We start from the raw sequence: 23,537 nt of genomic DNA on the forward strand, positions 1-23,537 counted from the left end.
CTCTCTCTCTAACTCTGTCTGTAAATATTTGAAAGGCAGAGTTGCAGAGGGAGATGGAGAGAAGAAGGAGATCTTCCATCTACTGATTCACTCCACAGATGTCTGTAACAGCCAGGGCTGGGCCAGGGCAAAGCCAGGAGGCAGGAGTTTCATCCAGGTCTCCCACATGGGTGATAGGGGCCCAAACACTTGTGCCATCTTCCACTGCTTTTTTCAGGCCGTTAGCAGGAGTTGGATCAGAAATGGGCAGCTGACACACAAACTGGTACCATATGGCATGCTGACATGGCAGGCACAGCTACCTGCTATACCACAATGCCTGCCCTAATAAAATCTTTAAATAAAAAATGAAACAAGCCTTCATCTTGTAATTTCCTCAGCCAAGCACATACACCAAATGTCTGAACCTGCGGTTACATCTTGTAATTTCAACCCACTGTTCCTGACTCTACCTTAAGAATGAACACAGAAGGTTAATTCCTGATTTTTTGTGACAGTGTTTGAAGAGAAATACTATATTTTTCTCTTACATCTGCTTAGTTTTATATTAATTTTACATTCATTTCTTTCTACATATCTTAACTTTGTAAGACATACACTCTGTCTATTTAGGCATTAAAAAGAAAATCTCCATTGTATATTAGTGCCAGTGGTAAAATTAAAAATTAAGCCAATTAATGACTGTACATTTAAAACTATTAACTAGAAAATTTGCTTTTCCACATAGCAACCTAGATAGGGAAAAGTACATTGCCCCTTGAGGTCAGAGTTTTAGAATTTTGAGAATAAGGCCAGGCTAAAAATTTCATATGTGAGAAATCCACAAATAAATTTATATCTTCAGTTTTCTATATACCTGACTGCATTTCTTCTCTGTACCAGACTATGTTCTCAGCTTTTTATGGGGCCTTTATAGTGAAGCAAGATCAATCTTGAGTAAACATACAAGTAAGTATAGATACAAATTATGCTAGGTTCTCTTTCTCATTGGAATTCTAACTACAAAATGTTGTTGCCCATATAACCATTTATAAAGTAGCACAACGCAGCAGTTAAAAGCACAGATTATTTGGGTTGAATCTCAGATCCACTTCTTACCTTTTTACAACTTAATTTTCTGTACCTTGGTTTTGTTGTGTGCAAATTAAAGATAATTCTTTTTTTTTTTTTTTTTTTTTTTTTTTGACAGACGGAGTGGATAGTGAGAGAGAGAGAGACAGAGAGAAAGGTCTTCCTTTTTGCCGTTGGTTCACCCTCCAGTGACCGCCACGGCTGGCGCACTGCAGCTGGCGCACCGCGCTGATCCGAAGCCAGAAGCCAGGTACTTCTCCGGGTCTCCCATCAGGTGCAGGCCCAAGGACCTGGGCCATCCTCCACTGCACTCCCGGGCCACAGCAGAGAGCCAGACTGGAAGAGGAGCAACCAGGACAAAATCCGATGCCCCAACCAGGACTAGAACTGGTGTGCCGGCGCCGCTAGGTGGAGGATTAGCCTATTGAGCTGCGGCGCCAGCCAAAGACAATTCTTATCTCTTAGGGTAGTTACATTATGTCAGTCAGTGTAAGTAAGGCATTAAAAACAATGTTTACTTGCTGCATAAATATTTACTGTTATTTATAATATAAATAAAAAGAACTTTAGCTTTAAGAATAAGTAGATAACAGTAGAAGAAATATTGAAAGGATTTTTTTTCTAGTGACAGCAGCTTAAGCGGCCACTTTTGACACTGGCATCCATATTAGATTACACGTTCAAGCCGGCACCACGGCTCACTAGGCTAATCCTCCGCCTGCGGCGTCGGCACCCCGGCTTCTAGTCCCGGTTGGGGCGTCGGATTTTGTCCTGGTTGCTCCTCTTCCAGGCCAGCTCTCTGCTGTGGCCTGGGAGTGCAGTGGAGGATGGCCCAGGTCCTTGGGCCTGCACCTGATGGGAGACCAGGAGAAGCACCTGGCTCCTGGCTTCAGATCAGTGTGGTGCGCCAGCCACAGCGCGCCGGCCGCGCCAGCCATTGTGGGGTGAACCAACGGCAAAGGAAGACCTTTCTCTCTGTCTCTGTCTCTCACTGTCCACTCTGCCTGTCAAAAAAAAAAAAAATGCAGGTTCAAGTCCTAGCAGTTCTTCTTCCATTCCAGCTTCCTGCTAACATACGTGGGTAGTTAGCAGTAGGTGGCTGTCATGTTTGAGACCCTGCTGCCCATGGTAGGAAAGACAATTAGAGTTCCAAGCCCCTGGCTTCACCTGGTCCAGCCCAGCAGATGAAAGATCTTTCTCTCCCTTTCTCTGTCACTTGGTCTTTCAAATAAATAAATCTTTAGAAATGGGGGGAAAAAAAGCAACCAACTATCTAATCTAATCTATAAGAATGTAGTTCTGGAGAAGAAATGGAGAAAGAATATTCTAAGTGCTTCTTTTACCTTGAATTTATCAGATTGATAAAATCTTGAAATCACCTTTCCAGCTCACTCTTACAAGCCTTCTCTGACAAATTAACAGAGGCTAGCATACCGTAATGTGATTTTTTTTGCCAATGTCTTACATGCTAAGACATTAACTGCAAAATATCACTGTATGTCTTGCAGATATAAATTCTAAAGCAGATGTATCTGGACATATATTCTCAGGAATGACGACTTCAGAATATTCCTCTCTCCATCATTATCTGAAATTATGAATGTGAATTTATCTCTCTGTATATTAGATAATCATTTATAGAATAAAAACTGTTGATTTTCACAAAGATGTAATAAGATGACAACAAATGGGTTTATATCAAGTATTATGAACTTTTTTAAAGATTTATTTATTTATTTGAAAGAGTTACACAGAGGAGAGGCAGAGAGAGAAAGGCCTTCCACCCACTGGTGCACTCCCCAATTGGCCACAACGGCCAGAGCTGGGCCAATTCGAAGCCAGGAGCTAGGAGCATCCTGGGGGTCTCCCATGAAGATGCAGGGGCCCAAGGACTTGGGCCATCTTCTACTGCTATCCCAGGCCATAGCAGAGAGCTGGATCGGAAGTTGAGCAGCCAGGACTTGAACTGGCGCCCGTGTGGGATGCCGGCCCCGCAGGCAGCAGTTTTACCTGCCACGCCACAGCGCCAGCCAGCCCCATGAACTTTTTGGAATAATATAACTGTATTAATGAAGGCAGGATATTGTTATTTTCTGCCATAAGGAGATACTGATACAGAGTCAGAAAGTAGACCCAAATAAATGATTTGGAATGATGACTATAGTAATTTTATTAATATTATTTCTTTATATTGGAACCTAGAAAGAGACTGATTGCTCTTAAAGAATGAAAGGAATGACCATTTCAGATAATCATTACTGACACACAGCTGAGAATTTTCAGAAATAATCCATGTTCTTCCAAAAGCTGCTGAGCAAAACAAGCAGTAAACCTTTTGAAAATATGGAGTTTGAGGATGAACTGTTGTCAGTTTCATGAAGAGAGATAGAGACTGCACAAAGATCAAGGGCAAAAATGCAAAGGAAACAGTTGATTATGCTGGAAAGATTAATTGATATTAAAGGTAATAAATTATTCTCTTCAAAAAATGAAAATAACATTTTTGTGATGAATGTTATTGGGATAATTTAAGTGTCTCCCCTCAGTTTCTTCACACCTTTCCATAAATTTACTTGCAACCAATAATATAATATCCTTGCATGTAATAGTCCTTGATGTGAGACTTTATGGAGGGTAAATATAGGTCAGGTTTGATTAGAAAGTGATTTTGAATACAGTTTTGCAAAATTTTTAAAATATTCTATTATTTATTGAGAAGTGAGTTATAGACTGAAAGGGAGACACAGAGAGAAAAGTCTTCCATCCACCGGTTCACTCTCCAAATGGCTGCAATGGCCAGAGCTGGGCCAGGAGCTGGGAGCTTCTTCCGGGTCTCCCAAACAGATATAGAGGCCCAAGCTCTTGGGTCATCTTCTAATGCTTTCTGAGGCCATAGCAGAGAACTGGATAGGAAGAGGAGCAGCCAGGACTGCAACTGACACCCATATGGAATGTCTGCACTGCAGGCAGAGGGTTAACCTACTACACCACAGCACTGGCCCCAGTTTTGTAAATTTTAAAAATACCTTCCTACTGTGGAAAAAATTTGGCCTAGTGGTTAAGACAATTAGAACAGCTAAATCCCATATCAGAGCATAGGTTCAATAGCTTGCTCCAGCTCCTGATTCCAGCTTCCTGCCAATGCAGACCCTGGGAAGCAGTGGTGTCGGCTCAAGAACTGTGGTTCCTGTCCCTCATGTGGGACACCTGAATTGAAGTCCCACCTCCGGGCTTCTGCCACCAGCCATTGTGAGCATTTGAGGAATGAACCAGCAGGTGGGAGCTCTCTATATGTGTTTGTCTGTACCTCTCAAATAAATAAAGTTTAAATTTTTGAACTCTTTGCTACAAAATAAATATATTTGAATCAATGAGAGAATGGCTTATATTTTAATATTACGCAAATTTAAGAGAGTACTGTGATTCAGTATGACACTATATAGGCAACCCTACTATAATAAAGTTACTTTAGTAATAACTCCATTGATAATATTCAAAAGAGATTCACATCATGTCAGTTTCCACTACTGTTAAATGGGGTGTATAGAAATTTGGTTTGTTATGTAATACTTTGTTACTAGGTCAGTTTGTGAGCTCTGTTTCCTCTTTGATTCCCTCCCTTTTGGCAATTTTTAGGACTTAACATTTCTTTAGCATGTCCCTTAAGGTGGGCTGCTTTGTGGAGTAGATGAATATCATCATCACTTTTTTTATAATAATAATGTAATATGATAATGAAAGCTAATCCTATTTCCAGTGTCTTTCGAAGATGCATCATGGGCTGCAGTAACAGACATAATGATAATAGACTCTAAACTACCCTTGCTCAAACTTTGCCTCATGAAATAAAAGGCCTTAAGAAAGTAGTTAGGAAATCTATTCTTTAAATGAACAGACTGTAAATATTTTAGGCTTTATGGGCTGCATGGTCTGTGTCACAACTACCCAACTCTGCCAGCCCTGTAGCTCAAAAGCATTTATATATCATGTAAATGAATGAGCCTGGCTATGCTCCAGTAACAATTTATTATGGACATCAAAATTGTATTTCATGTAATTTTGAATTTCATGAAATATTGTTATTTTGATTTTTTTGAATCATTTAAAAATTTAAAAATAATTTTTAGATTGCAGAACATACAGAAAAACAGGCAGTGGGGAGGATTTGGCCCATGGATTAAGCTATTTTTAGAAGATTCCTATCCTGAAGTGTATTTGCATCTGCTCCGTTGATAAAAATGCTCATCGTAGGTAAGCATTTAGAAGAATGCTTTGAAATTTTGAGATAGAGAAAGGAAAAGCCCCACAAAAAGTTAATGCTGCATAGACTCAAATATTCAATAAAAGCCTACCAAATATAGGACAGGTGTTGTTCAACATGTTGGGATTACAACAATCAACAGTCTCAAAAATTCCTACCTTTATGGGATTTACATTTTAGTTAAAGGATACAAACATAAGAAAACAAGTAAAATGTGTAGTATTGGATATGGTAAGTGCTATGAATGAAAATAAACCAGCGACAGAGGATAGGTCGTCCAGGCAGGAAAGAGTTGTAATTTATATAGAGCCATCCATTGAGGAAGACCTCCCTGACAAGATAAAATTTGAGCAGTGATTAAAGGAGTCGGAGGGGAAGCCATGGGCCCTGTAAAACCTCTATGTCACTATTAGTGTAATTGAGCAGAGGGATGTCATGATATTGCTTATATTGTAACAGGAAAACCAGGTCAGAGGCTATTGAAATAACCCAAGTATAAAATGAGAGTGACTTAGACCAGAAGAAGTAGATTACCATTGTATTTTGAAGGTGGAGGTAACAGATGGAATAAGAGAAAAGTCAAGTAAGAGACACAAAAGTTGACTTGGGAAATGGGAAGGATGGAGTTACCATTTACTGAAATGGAATCAAATATGGGAAGAGGTAGGTTTGAGGGAGATGATCGGGAGTTTTATTTTGGTCATGGGAACTTTAAAGGATATACAAATGGCCTTTGTATATCCAAGTGGAGATGTTGAATCACATCTGGCGGTTCAGAGAAAACATCTAGGCTAGAAATATCTTTTCATATTATCAATATATAAGTGGAATTAAAATCCATGATAATTATGAGATCACCAAGGTATTTGCTGGTATTACCATGTATTTATTGGTATTACTGCCCCCTGATTCTTTTTTCATCCACTTTCAAAGAGGTAGGCAATTTCTAGCAATCTGTCCCCTCTGCTCACTCACAAACAGTGGAAGGGACCCCAGTGAATCAGAAACCTGACCTTCACAGAAAGTACTGTTAGTTGGCCACCTTCAAATTTTGCCATGATGTAGACATGGGAGTGAATTTTCCCAAGTACCTCCTTGCTGGAATCTGTTTGCACTGGAGGTAAGTGTGAAAGGGGAGGTTGTGGGAAATGATGGGGTGAGGGCTTCCTAAACCTTTCCCAAATCTCAGAAATTGTTTGATTCTGAGGAAGGGAGAAGGTTCAGGCTGGTTCTTTTTTCCTTGAACCAGGTCATATAGCCCTAAGTTTGACCTGCTTTCCTCAAACTGGGAGTCAGAAATCCCTTTTCTCTTCTGTTTTTCTGCTGCAGAAATTCCCAACATTCCCATTTTGTGGGCTCCAGAAAGGGGTAAGCGAAGACTTCAATCCCAGCCAATCATTTCCAGATTAATAATTTTTAGTGTTTTGATTTCTTTTATCATCATGAAAAATGCTTGGACCCATTCCCATTTGTTTAATTTCCTTGTGGATTGTTATGTATCTATGTTCTAGGGTCATTTTGTATCCCTGGGCTATAGAGTTCAGACCCATCTGCTATTTCCATTTGTGTGCTGTTCTCTTGTGGATTCTCATGCAATTTATTGATCACTAATTCCTAGATGGAAGACACCTAATTCAGGGGACTGCTTCATTCTCAATCTCCATCTTTTCCTGAATGGTGTTTTGTTCCCCTGCTGATAGCTTGTTGCTACCCTACCCAGCTGCTTCTGATGATCTGTCATTGCTTCTCTATTGTTCTGTCTTCCTGCTAGAATGCCTTTGGATTTTGGCTCTACTTTTTGCCTCACTTAACTCATCTGCTGAACAGTTTGCATTATTCACTCACTGGTTCTCCGTCCATCAGCAAATGACCTGATACTGCCATACCCATCTGCCGTTTCAGCGTTTTAGACTCCCAGCATTGTCTCTGCTCTCGTACCATTTCCCTACTTTGTGGCCTACTGAATGCACTGCTCTCTGCCTGCCTCATTTTGCCCTGCCCAATCTATGCCTGTAATGTTGTAAGTAGGTGCAGATTGTTTAGCACTTCTGCTATCCATTTCCACTTGCCTTGTGCCACCAAGTTGGGATTGCTGACTGAGTTTGTTTGACTATTGCCTCTTCTACCTATTTGCTGCCCATGGCTGCCCCATTAATCTGTGTGAGACGCATTCATCTTCTATGTACTTGCCACCTGCTGACTGGCCCATATTGCCTCCTTTATAGTTCTCTTCATCTAATAAATCACTGGCGTTGTTCTTCTGTTGTCTTGTAACTGTGATCAGATTTTACTTCCAAGGAAAATTCTGCCTGCATATTGTCCAAACTTACTTTAGAAATAGGAAAGGCTTTGCTATTAAAAAGCCCAGTCCAGTTTACTCCTAAACTGACTTGTTAAACTTACTACCACCCATCCTTTCTGCTTTTTTATACAAGTTCACATTCTTCTCTTTATTTAGGGATTTTTTTCTAAATCATTCATCATATTGGCTTGCTGTCTTTTCGCATCATGTATTATGTACATTTATTCTTTATGAGATCTTTTAGTTTTCCATATACTAAATTTATTTCTTAATTTATTTTCCCTGTTTTTTCAGTTTCATGAGAGCAGATTACTCCTATTTAATCATTTTTAGAAAGAACAAAAAATTTTTTAAAACTTTTAAAGTGTCATGTCTAAAAATAATACATGTAATTATCATACAGCTCTTCATAGTTCAGATTAAAGTAGCTTTCAGCCCTGCTCTATTTTTTCTTTAAGAGAATATCATTTCTCAGCCTCCCCATAGTTTATGTAATATCACTTCCTTAAAGATCCTTTTGATGTATTTATCTTTCACTCCTTTTAAACTACCTTTTCTCAAATAGTGTAAATTTTTGAGATAGGTATTTCCCATTATTTGCAAAGTACTTGGTATCTAAAAATAGCTTGTAATGAAAAATTACCTGCATCTTAAGGCATGTAGTCTTTTTTATATTTAAGTGAAAGAACAAACACAAGAAGGAGGGAAAATTTTTGATAGAATTTGCAAGAACCTAAGGAAGAAATGTAAAGTAAGGTGTGTATGTGTAGTACAGATTGAAGCGATCCACATGTGTATGAATCCACATCATTGTGTTTGAAATGTAGAAAATGCTGAATACCCATATTAAATGCTATCTTGTTTTTACAAAAAAAAAAAAAAAAGGAGGAAAAGGAAAAATTTAAAAACAGAATGAAAAATTTAGAGAATATGGGGAAAAAGTATGGGAGGATGTTTTTAAGTTTTCTTTTGGTAATAGCAATAAAATTTTTCAGTTTGTAGAAACAAAACTGTTCTGGGAAAGTCAGGAAAATCCTTTAGTAGCTTTTTGTAAGATTGTGAAATATTTATTAAAAAATTATCATTTTAGCTATGTTAAGTGTACAATTCAGTGGCATTAATATATTTTGTATAACCCTCATCACTGTTTCTAGGACTTTTTCATCATTTTAAATGGAAAATCTGTACTCATTCCATACAATTTTCCACATATACTCTGCTCCAACCCCTGTTAAATTCTGATGTACTGTCTCTGGGAATTTGCCTATTCTAGATGACTTAGACACAGGTACTTCAGAAAGTTCATGGGGAAATGAAATTAGAACATAAGTTTGTTTTGGTCAAACTTTTTTTTTAAATTTATGCATTATTTCTCTATAGTATGCCTTTTCCATGAACTTTTTAAAGACCCTTCATATAAATAGAATCACACAATTTTTAGCCCTCTGTGTCTTATTTCACCTAACAATGTTTTCAAGGTTCATCCTTCTTGTAACATGTATCACAGTTTCATTCTTTTTAAAACCAGTAACCCATTATATGTGTATACCACCATTTGTTTATTACTTCATCTGTTGTGAATGCTTGGTTTGTTTCCACATTGTTACTATTGCTGTAAACATTGTTCAAGTTTTATTTTTTTTCAGTTCTTTTAGTTGTATAGCCAGAAGTGAATTAAGTAGTCGTTAATACTTTTGTCAATTTAAGAAAAATTTATATTAATAATAAAGAGATCAGGGAAACTACATAATTAATGCAAGATGGTTAAGTCCAAGATATTCTATTAGGAGCAGAAGAAACGATAAACTTTGAGAAAGGCTGTGGAAAGCCAAGTTATAAGGTTAGGAGACCCTATATTTTAAGAGTAGAAGGAAGAATGAGGTTTAAAATAACAAAGATCATAGATGGTTGAGGGACAAAAGAAATGAAGCTGAAGAAGGTGAAGTTTTTTTAAAAGACCAATTTTAGGACAGAATTATGGCATGTCTTTGAAATGGAATAATACAGATTTAAAAAAAAAAAAAACAGAGACAGGCATTTGAAAGGCAGTATTCAAATGAAGATGATTGCAGTGAAGGAACCAGGTCATATTTAGAGGAACTAATAATGCATATAGGAATTTCAGTTAAGTGGTCTTTCATCCTCGATAGCCAGACGTCTATAGCCTGTAGACACTATTAGAAGATTCTTAGATCTTACCACTAGAGATTCTGATTCAGTGATTTTGGGGAAATGGTTTAGATAGTGTGCACATGCAGGTGTCAGCATGTGTTTGTGTTAAACATAATGTAAGTTAAGTTGAACTCTATACCATAGTGTCATAGACCTTAGAGAAATTACAAAAATTAGGAGAAAAAATGTCCCTGTTTTTAACATGTTTAAAACCTGAGTACTTAATAATGAGTGCGGGAAAGAAGATTTTAGGTGATCTTTTTACTTCTTTAATAATTTTAAGGTGACTTTTACATATTCTACCTTTCTCAACTGAGGTTTTTCATCTAAACTATCAGTATAGAAAGTTATTCAAGTGAGTATCTTAAATTTTCTGAGTTTGGTACATAAACTAATTAGCATTCTGTAAACATAGGAAAAAAGTTAATTTATTGTATATAATAATTCTCTCAGAATCTAGTAAGAAAGTGTATTTCTGTACTATGTAGTCTGCTCAAAGTGTGTGGCACAAAAATATGAGACCTAGCTGTCAAGGAGCTTATGTTCCAGCAGAGAAAGAGAACTTTAACATAAAAATATATTTCTAAAGATATAAAATTTTATTCTTCTGCTTCTTTGGGGAAAATATTTTCGTTGCATATGAGAAAGCACTTTCAACTCTTCTAAGCATCATTGATTCAAAAATAAAATGTATATTGAAACCTCATCATAGCTGAAGGACACTTAAAATAATTTAAAACAAGATTTTCTTTATTTTTAAAGCCAAGAACATTCAGTGAAAGATTAGTGATTTCATTGGTCACTATTAATAAACAGCATTACATTAAGCCAGACTTGTAAGTGTTACAGTGGAAGAGTTAGAGAATAGCTAGAGATAAATAGATAACCAGTGTTCTTGGATGTAATTACAAGCACAGTGAGGGACGTTTTCCTCTGAGGTATAACTTATACTGGTATTAAAAATGTTCTGGAATTTAATTATAGTCACTATCAATGAAAACTCACTTGAATTCCTGATGTTAGAAGGTTCACTCATATTCGTTAGTTTGTATTGTAGACTTAATTAATGAATCATCTAAACTGGGAATTTATTTGTTCTCCCTATATTGAAGTGTGCCTTCCAATTTGAGTTCAGTTAGTTTTTCTTCTTATCACTCAGTGCTTCTGTCTGATTCCTTTAAAGCTGAACTTAGGAGAAGTTTGAATAACCTGTTTTTGTTTTTGTTTTTGTTTTCTCTGATGTTCTGCTGAAGTTATTTATTTTAATAGCATAGCTATGGGAAGATCTTCTTGTGTCAAGACAAGCACTAAAATAGAAATTGCACCCAGATTTACCTTATTTTTGTAACAGTAATGAATAACTTTAAGATTTACCAATATCTGAAAAGCTCACTCATTAAGTTTTTGTGCATTTTTGCAATGAGTACAAGCCAATACCAAACCTTCTGTGTGTATCTTAGAATGCTTTTTAGATTCTTTGTAATGTTTAGTACTTAGGAAGACAGTGAGTATTTTCTGTTCATACCAACAGCATACAAACTGCTTAGATTTAATTCCTTAGATGTTCAGGAATCAAATTTTCTTGATTTGTTCATAGACTTAGGACAGTAGTGCATGTCTGTGTTCACTTTGCAATTAGAGATAATAATTCCCTTATAGACATCTTTACCTCAGATCCTAAAATAAAAATCCCTGTTATTTTCTTTCCAATGCCTTCTGATCAAAATTAACTAGATTTTGTGAGAGTAATAAAAGGCAGAGTTTGCATATTCTACAACTGAAGGCCATCAGCACTAAATTTCCCTTTTCACTCAGTAAGAATAGCCGTCTTCAAATTTCCATACTTCGTAGTCAGAGTTAGAAAATTGGGAGCAAAGCATTTTCTTTATTTATAGTTATTCCATAAGCATAAAGTAATGATCTTTTCATTGTGAGATAAGTCTTAAACATGTGATTTTTTTAAAAGATTTTATTTTATTTATTTGAGAAGCAAAGTTACAGACCAGGAGGGAGAGAGAGAATCGTTTTCCATCTGCTGGTTCACTCTCAAATGGCCACAAGGGCTGTAACTGGGCCGATCCAAAGCTAGGAGCTAGCAGCCAGGAGCTTCTTCCAGGTCTCCTATGTGGGTGCAGGGGCCCAAGCAGTTGGGCCATCTTTCCATGCTTTCATACATTAGCAGAGAGCTGGGCCACAAGAGGAGCAGCCGGAATATTAACTGGCACCCATATTGGGATGCCTCTGCCATAGGCGGAGGCTTTACCTACTATGCCATAGCACCAGCCCCTTAAAGATATAATTTTAACTGAAAAGTATGTAGTCATCTAAGAGGAGAAGAAATGAAGGTTTTTGCTCATCATTTTCACAGTAGGTTTTTTAAGTTGCTTTTTTTTCCAAATATAGAAGTAATATAGGGTTTTTGCCAAAAAATAATTTGGAAAATACAGTAAAATAAATAAATACCACCAATAACCCAAACTCACAATTGTTACCTAATATGAATTGATTAACTTGTACAACTGGGAACATTTCATACAAATTTTTATCTTGGCTTTCTTCAAAATATCATACTGATTGCTACCATAGCCACTATGATAGCACTTTATACAGTATCATATTTAATCCACCAACAAACCTACAAAATGGGTACCATTTTATAAATAAGAAAATTAGGTTTACAAATATTAAAGGATTAAATAAATTGACCAAGATCATAGACCCAGCAGAAGGTTATAGCACTGTAATTTATCTATGCAGTGATGATTCCAGAACCTTTGCTCTAAACCATTCTCTTATATAGTGTAACCTTTTCTCCATTGAACAAGTATTCTACAAAAACATCGGATTTGTCAGTCACTAAATACTTAGAACACTAGATATTTTCTGTCAGAAACGTTCTCTTAATATAAATGTCATACACACCTCTGAGAATCACTTTTGAACTATTTCCTTATACTGGAATAATGCTCAAAATTGTATCAAACTATCCTCTTAGAATATATGTATACATTTATATATTCACACTATTAGTTTTTGAGTTGCATGTTCACCTTGGAAATTTGTTAGGTGCAAAATATTTTTATTGGCCTATAGAATAGTAATCAGATTAAACACTTTTCTTGTGTTTCTCTTGTGTTGGTTTACTTTTTTTTTTTTTTTTTTTTTTTGGTTGAGTACTTGTTGTTAAAGTCTGATTCTAATAACATAGAAGAGTTTAAGGAATTCCTTGCGAGGAAATCATTTGGGGAAGTTCAGCTTTATCTTTTAGCCATATCATTTTGATAAATTTTATTTATTTATTTATTTTTGACAGGCAAAATGGACAGTGAGAGAGAGAGACAGAGAGAAAGGTCTTCCTTTTGCCGTTGGTTCACCCTCCAGTGGCCGCCGCGGCCAGCGCACTGCGGCCAGCGCACCGCGCTGATCTGAAGACAGGAGCCAGGTACTTCTCCTGGTCTCCCATGGGGTGCAGGGCCCAAGCACTTGGGCCATCCTCCACTGCACTCCCTGGCCACAGCAGAGAGCTGTCCTGAAAGAGGGGCAACCGGGACAGAATCCAGCGCCCCGACCGGGACTAGAACCCGGTGTGCTGGCGCCGCAAGGCGGAGGATTAGCCTAATGAGCCGTGGCGCCGGCCAATACATTTTAAATATAAACCAATTCATTTTCTCTTTTCTTAATTGCCATTAACATAATTGTTCCTAATTACTTTATCACACACACAAAGGTCAATCTCAGAAACATACACCAAATCAAAAGCATGAGGTTTATAAAACAAATGTAGTTTTTTCTAATAATGCTAGTTTAGACCTTTGTGAGGATGTTTTCCCCTATAGCTAATGCATGATTGTTTTCTAACTATCCTTTTCTTATGGAATATTCACTTAAATGTATTACATATAGAAATTTATTGAACCTCAATAATTTGGAAGTAACTATTCATAGATACAAACCTTGGAAAATATAGTCAGAACTTTAAAGATACTTCACTACTATTAAAGTCATTTTTTAAAATACCAAATACATAATCTTATTCACACAATTATTTTGCTTGGAAAGCTCACCTTTCTGCATAGGAATGCCAAAGGAAATATTATTCTAGCATGCAATTAATGTGCTCTGTATGTGATTATCAAGACGTTTAAAGCTTTTTCAAAACCTTTTTATGGCATGCACAGTTCAATTTTCCCTCTGGTGTTCAAGAAAGCCTATTTTTAAATCACTCCTAACATGCACGCTATTCAGCTTAACAGTGGAAATGAACACTTAGTTTGTGTTTTTCTGTAGAACCATATATATGTATGAATGGTTCTCAGCTAGTGACATTGGGCAATGCCTGATGACATTGATTGTGACAGTTGGAGGTGTCCTATTGACAGCGTGCAGAGTAGAGGCCAGAAATGGATGCTTAACTCTTTACAATGCACAGGACAACCTCTCCAACAAAGAAGTATCTGACCTGGTATGTTAATAATGCAAAGACTGAGAAACTCTCATGTTTACAGAATATTATTGAGTACCCACTAACTTCCTGGCATTGTGCTATGGATTTGGGATACATGAATAGAAAATTATTATCTTAGCAGGAAAGGTACTTTATTATTTGGAAACAGAAAAATTTGGATAAATGAAATATAATAAGACAATTGATAAAAGTAGTGGTACAAATGTGATATAGTGGGAACAAATATGAAGTCTACTCAAGGAACTTAGTTTAGAGAAACTTTCAAGGAAGAAGTGACACTGGGGAAATTTTTTGTTGTTATTATTTTCCTTTTATTTAAATTGCAAAAAAATGCACAAATGTTGCTCACTCTGCAGGCTCGCGAAGGAGCAGCAACGGATTTGCTGTTGTTTCTTTCCCCGGTCCTCCCCGGATTAGCTGCCGCCCCCCCACCTCCACGGAGGGGCGGCACACCGCCGGCCGGCTCTCTCAAGGGTTCCTCAGATGTTCCTCTTGCATGTTGTCTCTCTCCTCCTTTATAGTCCTCTTCCACCAATCCCAGCTCTGCTGGCGTTCTCTCCCCACGTGCTGAGCACGCTGCTCTCCTCCAATCAGGGGCAGGATCAGTTCCTGCAGCTTGTTAGTCGAATTGGTGAGGCAGCTGGGTGGAAGTTGTTTACTCCCTCTCAGCACCATGTGGTGGGAGATCAGATGCATAGAGTTAGTCTTAGCAGTTCCAGCAGTTTAGTCTAGTCTCGGTAATCTCAGTATTTGTCCTCAGTATTTATTTGTCCACAGTCTTAGTACTTATTTGTCTCCCAGGCGACGGGCCCTGCCATGTTACAGGAGACGGGCCCTGCTCCCCACAACAAATAATATAGTTGTGCTTTGATTGATTTTCAAAAACAGAACATAACCATGTAGCTCGCAACCACATCAAGAAACCAGAATATTATCTAATATCCCAGAAAATACCCTGTGCCCCCTACCATTGCAGCCCAGTCATTAAGAGTAACTACTATTCTGACTTTTAGCAGGATAGATTACTTTTGTTTTCCACGAAACCTCATATAAATGGAATCATATGCAATATTTCCGTTCCATATGTTTTGTGAAATTTATGCATATCATTTTATGTACTTGATTATTCATTCCTATTACTACATAGTAGTCCATTGTATAAAGATACCAATGTTTATTAATCCATTCTGTGAAAGCACAATATCAGAATGGCTGCAGAGTAAATTTTGAGGGAAAAGCAGCAAAAGAGGTAGTTAGGGACAAATGAGAAAATCTAGGTAGGGTTAAATAAGGAAAGGTGTTTGTGTCATATAAAGGCATTTGGATTTTGTCAGGTAAGAAATTATATATATAGATATAGATATAGATTTTGAAGATGTTAAAGGAAGAATATAACAAAACGTGCATTTTAGAAAGACCACTTTGGAAGCAGAATGAAGAATATGTTGATTGGGAATCAATCCAATCAGGAAGTCATTAGAAAACTTCAAATGTGAGACACTGAGTACCTAAGTGAGGGCAGGTCCAGTGAGCAAAGTCAGGGCATATGACTCTCAGAATGGAGTCAATAGCGCTGCTAGACTAACTGGCTATGGAGGTTGTAGAGATCAGTTTCTTTAGCCAGTCTTCAAAACCTTTTATGTTACTGAAATACAAAATATATACATTAAAGAAAATTAACAGACCTCAGTGTTGGTAATTAAAGTTAAATTCAAAATAACTTCTATATTGTGTTTACTGTTAGAACTTGTGAAAAAATGCTATCATTAATGTAGAATGAAAAAATTAATGAAAATCTTTTTGTCCAGAATCTGATACAAGCTGGGTAACAGTGTGTATAGAATAAAGGTCAATGGCACTGGCTATGTATTTGCTTACTTTTTGTTTAAAATGTATGTCCTTTTTCTTTGTTTCAAGATTCTAATCTTTGTACTTTTAACCATGATTAAAGTGATTTTCAGCTCAGGAGGGGAAAATGAGGGCAAGAGTGGGATATTTATGAACTCTGTGTGTGTGTGTGTGTGTGTGTGTGTGTTAAAAGCAAGCAGTGAAAAAAGAAAAGGAAAGTGGTTATATTGCGTCTGTTTGAGTAATAAGGAAATTGTCTGAAGTGGAATTAAATGAATTCCCAGTTTTTATCTCTAAATAGAGAGATTACTGTTTTAATTTTGTTTGTACATGTACCCCTAAAGAAAATAAAGCAGTAATTTGGAAAATTCCCCGTAGTCAAAAAAAGGCAATAGCACCACTGTAAAAAAAAAAAAAAAAAAGTAACCCATGTCTTATTCCTCTGTTATTTAAACTGCATATTTACAGAGGATTTAAAAATAAATTTCAATATATATAAAGGTAATAAAGCCTATTACTAAAATTAAATAAAAATAACAAGGAAACTATAGACCAAATCATACCTGAAGATATATGTATAAGTATTAAAATAATATACAAAACCTGATATAACAATAGATGTTTTTAAAATACACACCTTTTGTTAAGTAGGAATTCTTTTAAGAATTCAAGGACAGTATATTTTAGACATCCTTTAATTCCATTTATACCATAATTAGCCAAATCATTAAAAATTGTTTGAACATATGTAAACCAAAAGGCCATAAATTCATTATTTTTTGTAAAATTCATAGTAAGGTGGAATTACAGAGAAATTTTAAGCATGTTAAAATATGTTCATCATAAAAAAAAACATTTTTTAAGTTTCGACTTAAGATGTTTATATCCCAATAAAATAAATATTACTTTCATCCGGCTTAGGTCTACTTTCATTAATAATTAATTTGTTCTTTTATATTTCTTCAAAGTTATAACTAATTTTTTATCTATTATATTCATAGAGACTTCTACATAGTTGTTTTTTTAGTATAATAATAGTTGATTTACAGTAATCATTATAAGACCTCCCTCTACTGTTAAGGAACAATATTTTTTTCTTCATACTATTTGTTGAACTCTTTGCTTAGTGTAGGGTTAATCTTACGAATATAAAGTAAACTGAAAATGGATCTCTGTAAAAATTAAGAGGGGGAATAGGAGAGGGAAGAGGAAGAAGGATGGGAGCTTGTGCAGGAGAGGAGAGGAGAGTGGAAAGTATCACTGTGTTCCTAAATCTGTACATGAAATATGTGAAATTTGAATATCTTAAATAAAATTAAAAAAAATTTTTTAATTTGAAAATAATAAGACCTCCCTCTTTAAAAAAAAAAGTTTTATTTTACTCTACATAATAGGATGAGAGACAGGGAGAAAGAGATCTTCCACCTGCTGTTTGACTCCATAGACAACCAGAATGGGGCCAGGCCAAAGCCAGGAGTTTGGAACTTCATTTGGAGGTCCCAGATGGGTCACAGAGGCCCAGATACTTGAGCCATCCTCTGCTGTAACCCTGAATGCATTAACAGGAGGCTGATTCAGAAGCCAAATATCCAGGACTCAACTGGTACTTTGCTATGGAATGAGGGCATCCCAAGCTGTGGATTAACTCCCTGGCCATGAGGCCCACCCCAAAGACCTCTCTTTTTAGTGAGCAGCAGAGAAGTGACCTGGGTTGACTGTTCCCCTATTTAATAATCTTGAGTCTTACTTGAGTCTTACTCTCATTCTGACAAGAAACAAACCTTTGGCTGCTTTGGTTTTTACAGCTATAATTTTTAGTGTGGTGTTACTATAAGAATTTAAAAATTGGCATAAACTTATGTGACTTACCAATTTGAACAGATCACCCCCAAGTAGTCAGGCACACTTGCTTGTATGTTTTCATTTTACTTAGGTACATAATTGCATTGCTGATTTCCAGTGGACTTAAAACTTAAATTTGGGAGATGCTGTTAGTTCTTTTTCTTCACAAGATATTTTCAAACTCCTTGCATTCTTTTCCTGGTCTATGTGTAGAAATGTTTTATGGTAATATCCAGCGCTATAGTCCTTGTAATTGATGTCTCCAAAACTACTACTTCTTGATAAATCATTAAGTTTTTGAGATTGTTGCTAGTATTTTGCATTCTAAGGATGTCTTCTAAAAATTTTATTTGTTCTATCTAATTTAATCAGAGTATAAATTCCTTCCTATTCCGAATACAGTGTAGTGCCTTATAAAGATTAAAGTGTGTGTTAGATTAATGGATTGAGTTTAGAATTGGAGTCTATAGGCTGAGTTCCATAAAGAACATATTGTTATCTTTATTTTTTCACTTACAAAAGTGAAGTAATAAATTAGATGTTTTTAAAGAAAGCCACCATAAATAAAAACTTCTGATACATATAGTTCTTCTATTATTGAATTATATGGCTAAATAATAGTATTGTATTTTTACCTCCCCAAAGGAATGAAAAAGAGAAATAGAATTTTTTTCTTGATATATAAGTTTATGTGATATATGAAGTTATACTAGCATTACAAATTTTATGACATTCTTTTAGTTAAGAAAAAATGCTTTGTAGTGCTACTATGTTAGACTTAAAAGAAGAATAGCAAAAAGCATTGCTGTCTTTTTTTACAAATAGAAAATTGAGAGAGAGATTAATTTCAACAGCATAAGAACAAAAGCTGATATTCATATAATAAGTGAAAAAAGAGGATGATTAGGTTACTAGATTACAAATGAGGAGTAAAATGCCTGATCACAAAATGAAAAATTAGTGACACTAAAATCAATGTTTAGATGAGAAAAACTGTGGAGGGCAGAGTATTTTATTCAAGGTACAATATGTCATAGCCTCCAAGTATATATATTTGCATATACATTTTTCTCTCACCTCACTATTGGAACTTCTATTCACTTAACCTTTTCTCAAAGAATAGAACTACTGAATTTTTCTTTGCTTTTGGAAAGTGCTGTATTCATTTTTCTATTTTCCAATTGGGTCCCAATTTTAAAACTACTAATGATAGTATGACATGACAAAATGCAACACCTTGTAAAAATTATTAAAAGAGAAAGGGTGTATTTTTGCTTTTTATCCCTTCTCAAGCAGTTTTTCTGCCTACTCCACTACCTTTACCTTATCTATTTCCTGTTCTTCTCACTTCATCACAGTGCCTATTTTGGTGAGAATACAGTTTTGTAGAAAGGGAAATTTAGGTGTGATAATTACATGTTTCCAATCCAGATGCTTTCAATGCAAATTATTATAACTCAGGGCAAAAGAGCAAAGTTTTAGGCTTTATTAAATCGTCTGGCACTGAGCCATTTGCAAATAGCACTTACAGCCTAGACTAGGACTTTCTTTTATTCTCAATTAAGATTCTTAAACACAGCCTTAAAGTCATTTTGTTATATGAATATTATAAATTTGCACTGCTTTAAGTAAATGGAGTAAACTGTGTGATAATTAATATAGTGGAAATCTACCATATAGATTTTTTAGGGCAGCTTTTATGTTTCTGTGTATAACTTAACACTACCAAGAAACAGAATAAAACCCCATAATGGCTATAGTAAAGAAGCTAGGTTATTTATTTACCAATTCATCAACACAGCAACCTTTCAGAACAGCTTCAAATTTGATTATCTTTCACCCTCATATTTCTTTATTTCCCAGCTTTTATTTTAATTGAAAAATAAAACATGTATGCATTTATGGTATACTACGCAATGTTTTGATATGTGTATGCATTATGAAGTAGTTATCAAAGTCAAGTTAATTAACATTTATATCACCTTATATAGTTCTTTTTTGTGGGTGCATAGTGAGCCCAATATCTACTTTCTTGCCAAATTTCATGTATACAATGCAATGCCTTGAATTATAGTTATCATATTGTATATTAAATCTCCAGAACATATTCCTCTTTTTCTCTGCATGTCTATGTATCAGCTTTTGATGGGAGGGAGTGGTTTTTTTGTGAGTTTTCTTTTTTATTTTTTGTGGTTTTTTTTTTCTGTTTTGTTTTGGAAGCCAAAACAACAGAGAGCAAGAGATCTTCTGTCTACTGGTTCACTCTCTAATGGCCACAACAGCAAAGTGTGGACCACGCTGAAGCCAGGAGCCAGCGTTTGTTTTCCCACGTAGGTAGCAGGGCTCAAGTCCTTGGGCTGTGCTTTGCTGCCTTCCGAGGCAGAGCAGCCAAGACTCACACTGGCAGTCTGATTTGGAATACAGGCTTCAACAGCAGCAGCTTAACAACCTCACTGTAACACCAAACTCTGGGTATCAACTTTTGGGGAACAACAATGAATAACATTTTTTTCTATGCGGATTGGAAGATATGTAGCCCACACTCTACTTTGGAATAACCTTTTGGTTTTCAAGTAATACCAAAAATGAATAAATGTATACTATAAGCATAAAAGGCTAATAATTTATAGAAATACCAATATTCTCTTGATTTTGAGGGAATCAGATAAACTATTTATATGAGTATAAGTAGAATTTGAAGATAGTATCTCTATGAAAATTTATTATTAATAAAAGTGATTTACTCATCTGAGTTCCTGATATTTTGAGATGATAATTTGATTATCAAATTAATGTTTAGGTGAAGGAGGGAAACAATGTGAAATATAAATGTATAAAGGGAAAGATTTTAATGCCAAGGACTATTTACTTCTGTGTTCTCAAGTTGGTTATTGGGCAAGGATTGATATCTAAATGTTAGCAAATAGGGTTAAATATCTTATTTGGAGAAAAATACTGAGAAATCTTTTCAACAACTATGGTGTATATTATACACAACATAATGTTTCTCAGTAAACCCCCAAACCAATTTTTATTTCTACATTGAAATACATCCTTCGTTGAGCTAGATAAGTTGTTTGGTTTGCTTTACAGGCCATGCTATAATTACAACAATAAATAATTACCTTTAAACACTTTTCCTGACACAGTAATATGTTAACTGTAGGAATCGAGATGAACTGCAATAACAACCAGCTCAACTCACTTTCTGAGCTGACTGCAGAATACATGTTAATTTAATGGAACAGAAGATGAAACATACTAAAATATTGAAATTTTTATTTTTGCTTGCATTCACCCTACAATTATACTGTATCCTTTGACCACATCTTATGTGTTGCAGAACTTGAACTAGAAAACAAAATGGAGTATCTTCTTTTTCACATATTTTTTTCTTCCAGGAGATGTAAATATTTAAGCAAATTAAAACTCCAAAGAAAAGATATACAGTATATTCTGTGTCCCAAATATAATTAGTATCTCTGTTGCAAGTACTTAGACTCCATGGTTGCATCTGTTTTTTCTCGGAGGAAGTAATGTTTAACCACTTAGTCACATTGTTATGGTATAGAAATGCTGTGATTGGCCGGCGCTGTGGCTCACTAGGCTAATCCTCCGCCTTGTGGCACCGGCACACCAGGTTCTAGTCCCGGTCGGGGCGCTGGATTCTGTCCCAGTTGCCCCTCTTCCAGGCCAGCTCTCTGCTGTGGCCAGGGAGTGCAGTGGAGGATGGCTCAAGTGCTTGGGCCCTGCACCCCATGGGAGACCAGGATAAGTACCTGGCTCCTGCCATCGGATCAGCGCGGTGCGCCGGCCACAGTGCGCTGGCCGCGGCGGCCATTGGAGGGTGAACCAATGGCAAAAAGAAGACTTTTCTCTCCGTCTCTCTAACTGTCCACTCTGCCTGTCAAAAAAAAATTTTTTTTTAATAAAAAAAAAAAAAGAAATGCTGTGATTGTTGACAAGTGTTTGCAACTAATATAAAAAATAACAATCTACAAGTGAATGTATTTGATTAATTAGAATAGAATCAAGACTGCTCTTATGATGATTTGGCTCTTGCTTCCATTTCACTCTGTTTCTTGAATGAGGAGAGAAGGGAGTAGATTTATGACTGTAACTGGTGCTCCTTGAACATCCCTGAGAGTTTCCCATGTATATAAGTTTTAGCCTTCAAGTGTACTCCCAAGAGAAAAGTATTTTAAGGATACTGTCTCTGTTGCATGGAAAGCTTACAGAAGCAACCCCCAAGTTCTTAGTTTATTATAGCCCATTTAAAAAAAAAAAGATTTATTTATTTATTTGAAAGGCAGAGTTACAGAGAGGCTGAGGCAGGGAGAGACAGAGGTCTTCCATCCTCTGGTTTACTCTCCAAATGGCTGCAACAGCTGGGCCTATCTGAAGCCAAGAGCCTGTAGCTTCTTCTGGGTCTTCCACATGGGTGCAGGGGCCCAAGGACTTGGGCCATCTTCCACTGCTTCCCCAGGCCATAGCAGAGAGCTGGATCGGAACTGGAGCAGCCAGGACTCAAACCAGAGTCCATGCCCATATGGGATGCTGACACTGCTGGCAGTGGCTTTACCGGTTAAGCCACGGTGCCCGCCCCATAGCCCATTTTTTAAATGCAGAATAAAATGAATATGTTGTTCTTTAATAGGCAGGAATCACAAAAATGTTGCTAACTATACCCGTTTTTACAAAATTTGTTTCCTTGTTAGATGTATACTCTGTTCCAATGAGAAATTCTCATATTTAAGTTTGAGAACCACTATAACCATTTCTTACCTCGATAGCTTAAAAAGTTATCAGTAGCCATTAGTTGGTATTTCAAAGATAGTTTTTGCTGGTTACATAATCTTAAATAAGCAGAGGCACTGTAGAAATTATTAAGAAGAAAATTTCATTAAATCTGTCTGCTCAGGTAACAAGTATGTGGATATTAACACAAATTCTCCTCCATTAATAAAGCTATGTCTTTAAAAATAAGTAAAAGTAGTGTACTCATAGTAAGTGATTTTTCACAAAGATTCACCATGTGTAAGGAATTTCTACACATTGAGATTTGGGTATTTATATTTTATACAAATTTATATGTCAGTGTTTGCTAGCAATAACTTTTTGTTAGTTTTCATTGAAGTTTAAAAATGGACCTGAATTCTATCAACAAGATTGCTAGCTGTAGAATTATTATGACACCGTTTTTGCAACTTGGCAATCTTTGAAGAATCTTTTTGACTTTAATGTTATCTTCAAAGTGTCAAGGATAAAAGAAAAATACCACAATTATGAGATTTTTTTCATAGGCAGTTGAAACTTTCATAGTTGAAAATATTAGAAGTTAAATATATTTAAAGAGAATTGCTAAATTTAACTAAATCTCATTATTTTTGACCCTGTTAGATCAGAAAAATTGATATATAAAGTAGGAATTTAGATCTCTACTATCAGAGAAAAAAATAACTTGATGACAAATTAATAATTTATAAGGAAGTAGGAAAATGAACTTTATTTTAGTTAAAAATATTTTCAAACTTTTAATGGCACCCTTTTGTTGTTGATAATGAATAGTCTATTGG

At 36.0% G+C, this 23,537-nt stretch overlaps 1 protein-coding gene across 21 annotated transcripts in view; it reads left to right on the forward strand.

The window, feature by feature from the left end:
* GPHN (gephyrin) overlaps nucleotides 1-23,537 on the forward strand; it is a 566,685-nt gene that overhangs the window by 280,308 nt on the left and 262,840 nt on the right. For 7 of the 21 annotated variants that reach the window (XM_070065103.1, XM_070065105.1, XM_070065109.1 and 4 more), the window contains one exon: nucleotides 6,662-6,700. The exons of the other annotated variants lie outside the window; for them this stretch is intronic. In XM_070065103.1, the coding sequence (XP_069921204.1) occupies nucleotides 6,662-6,700 (39 nt within the window). The remainder of the gene's footprint in view (nucleotides 1-6,661; nucleotides 6,701-23,537) is intronic. 21 annotated transcript variants of the gene reach the window in all.

This window comes from Oryctolagus cuniculus, chromosome 20 (assembly GCF_964237555.1).
Source record: "Oryctolagus cuniculus chromosome 20, mOryCun1.1, whole genome shotgun sequence".
In the NCBI taxonomy this organism is placed as follows: domain Eukaryota; kingdom Metazoa; phylum Chordata; class Mammalia; order Lagomorpha; family Leporidae; genus Oryctolagus; species Oryctolagus cuniculus.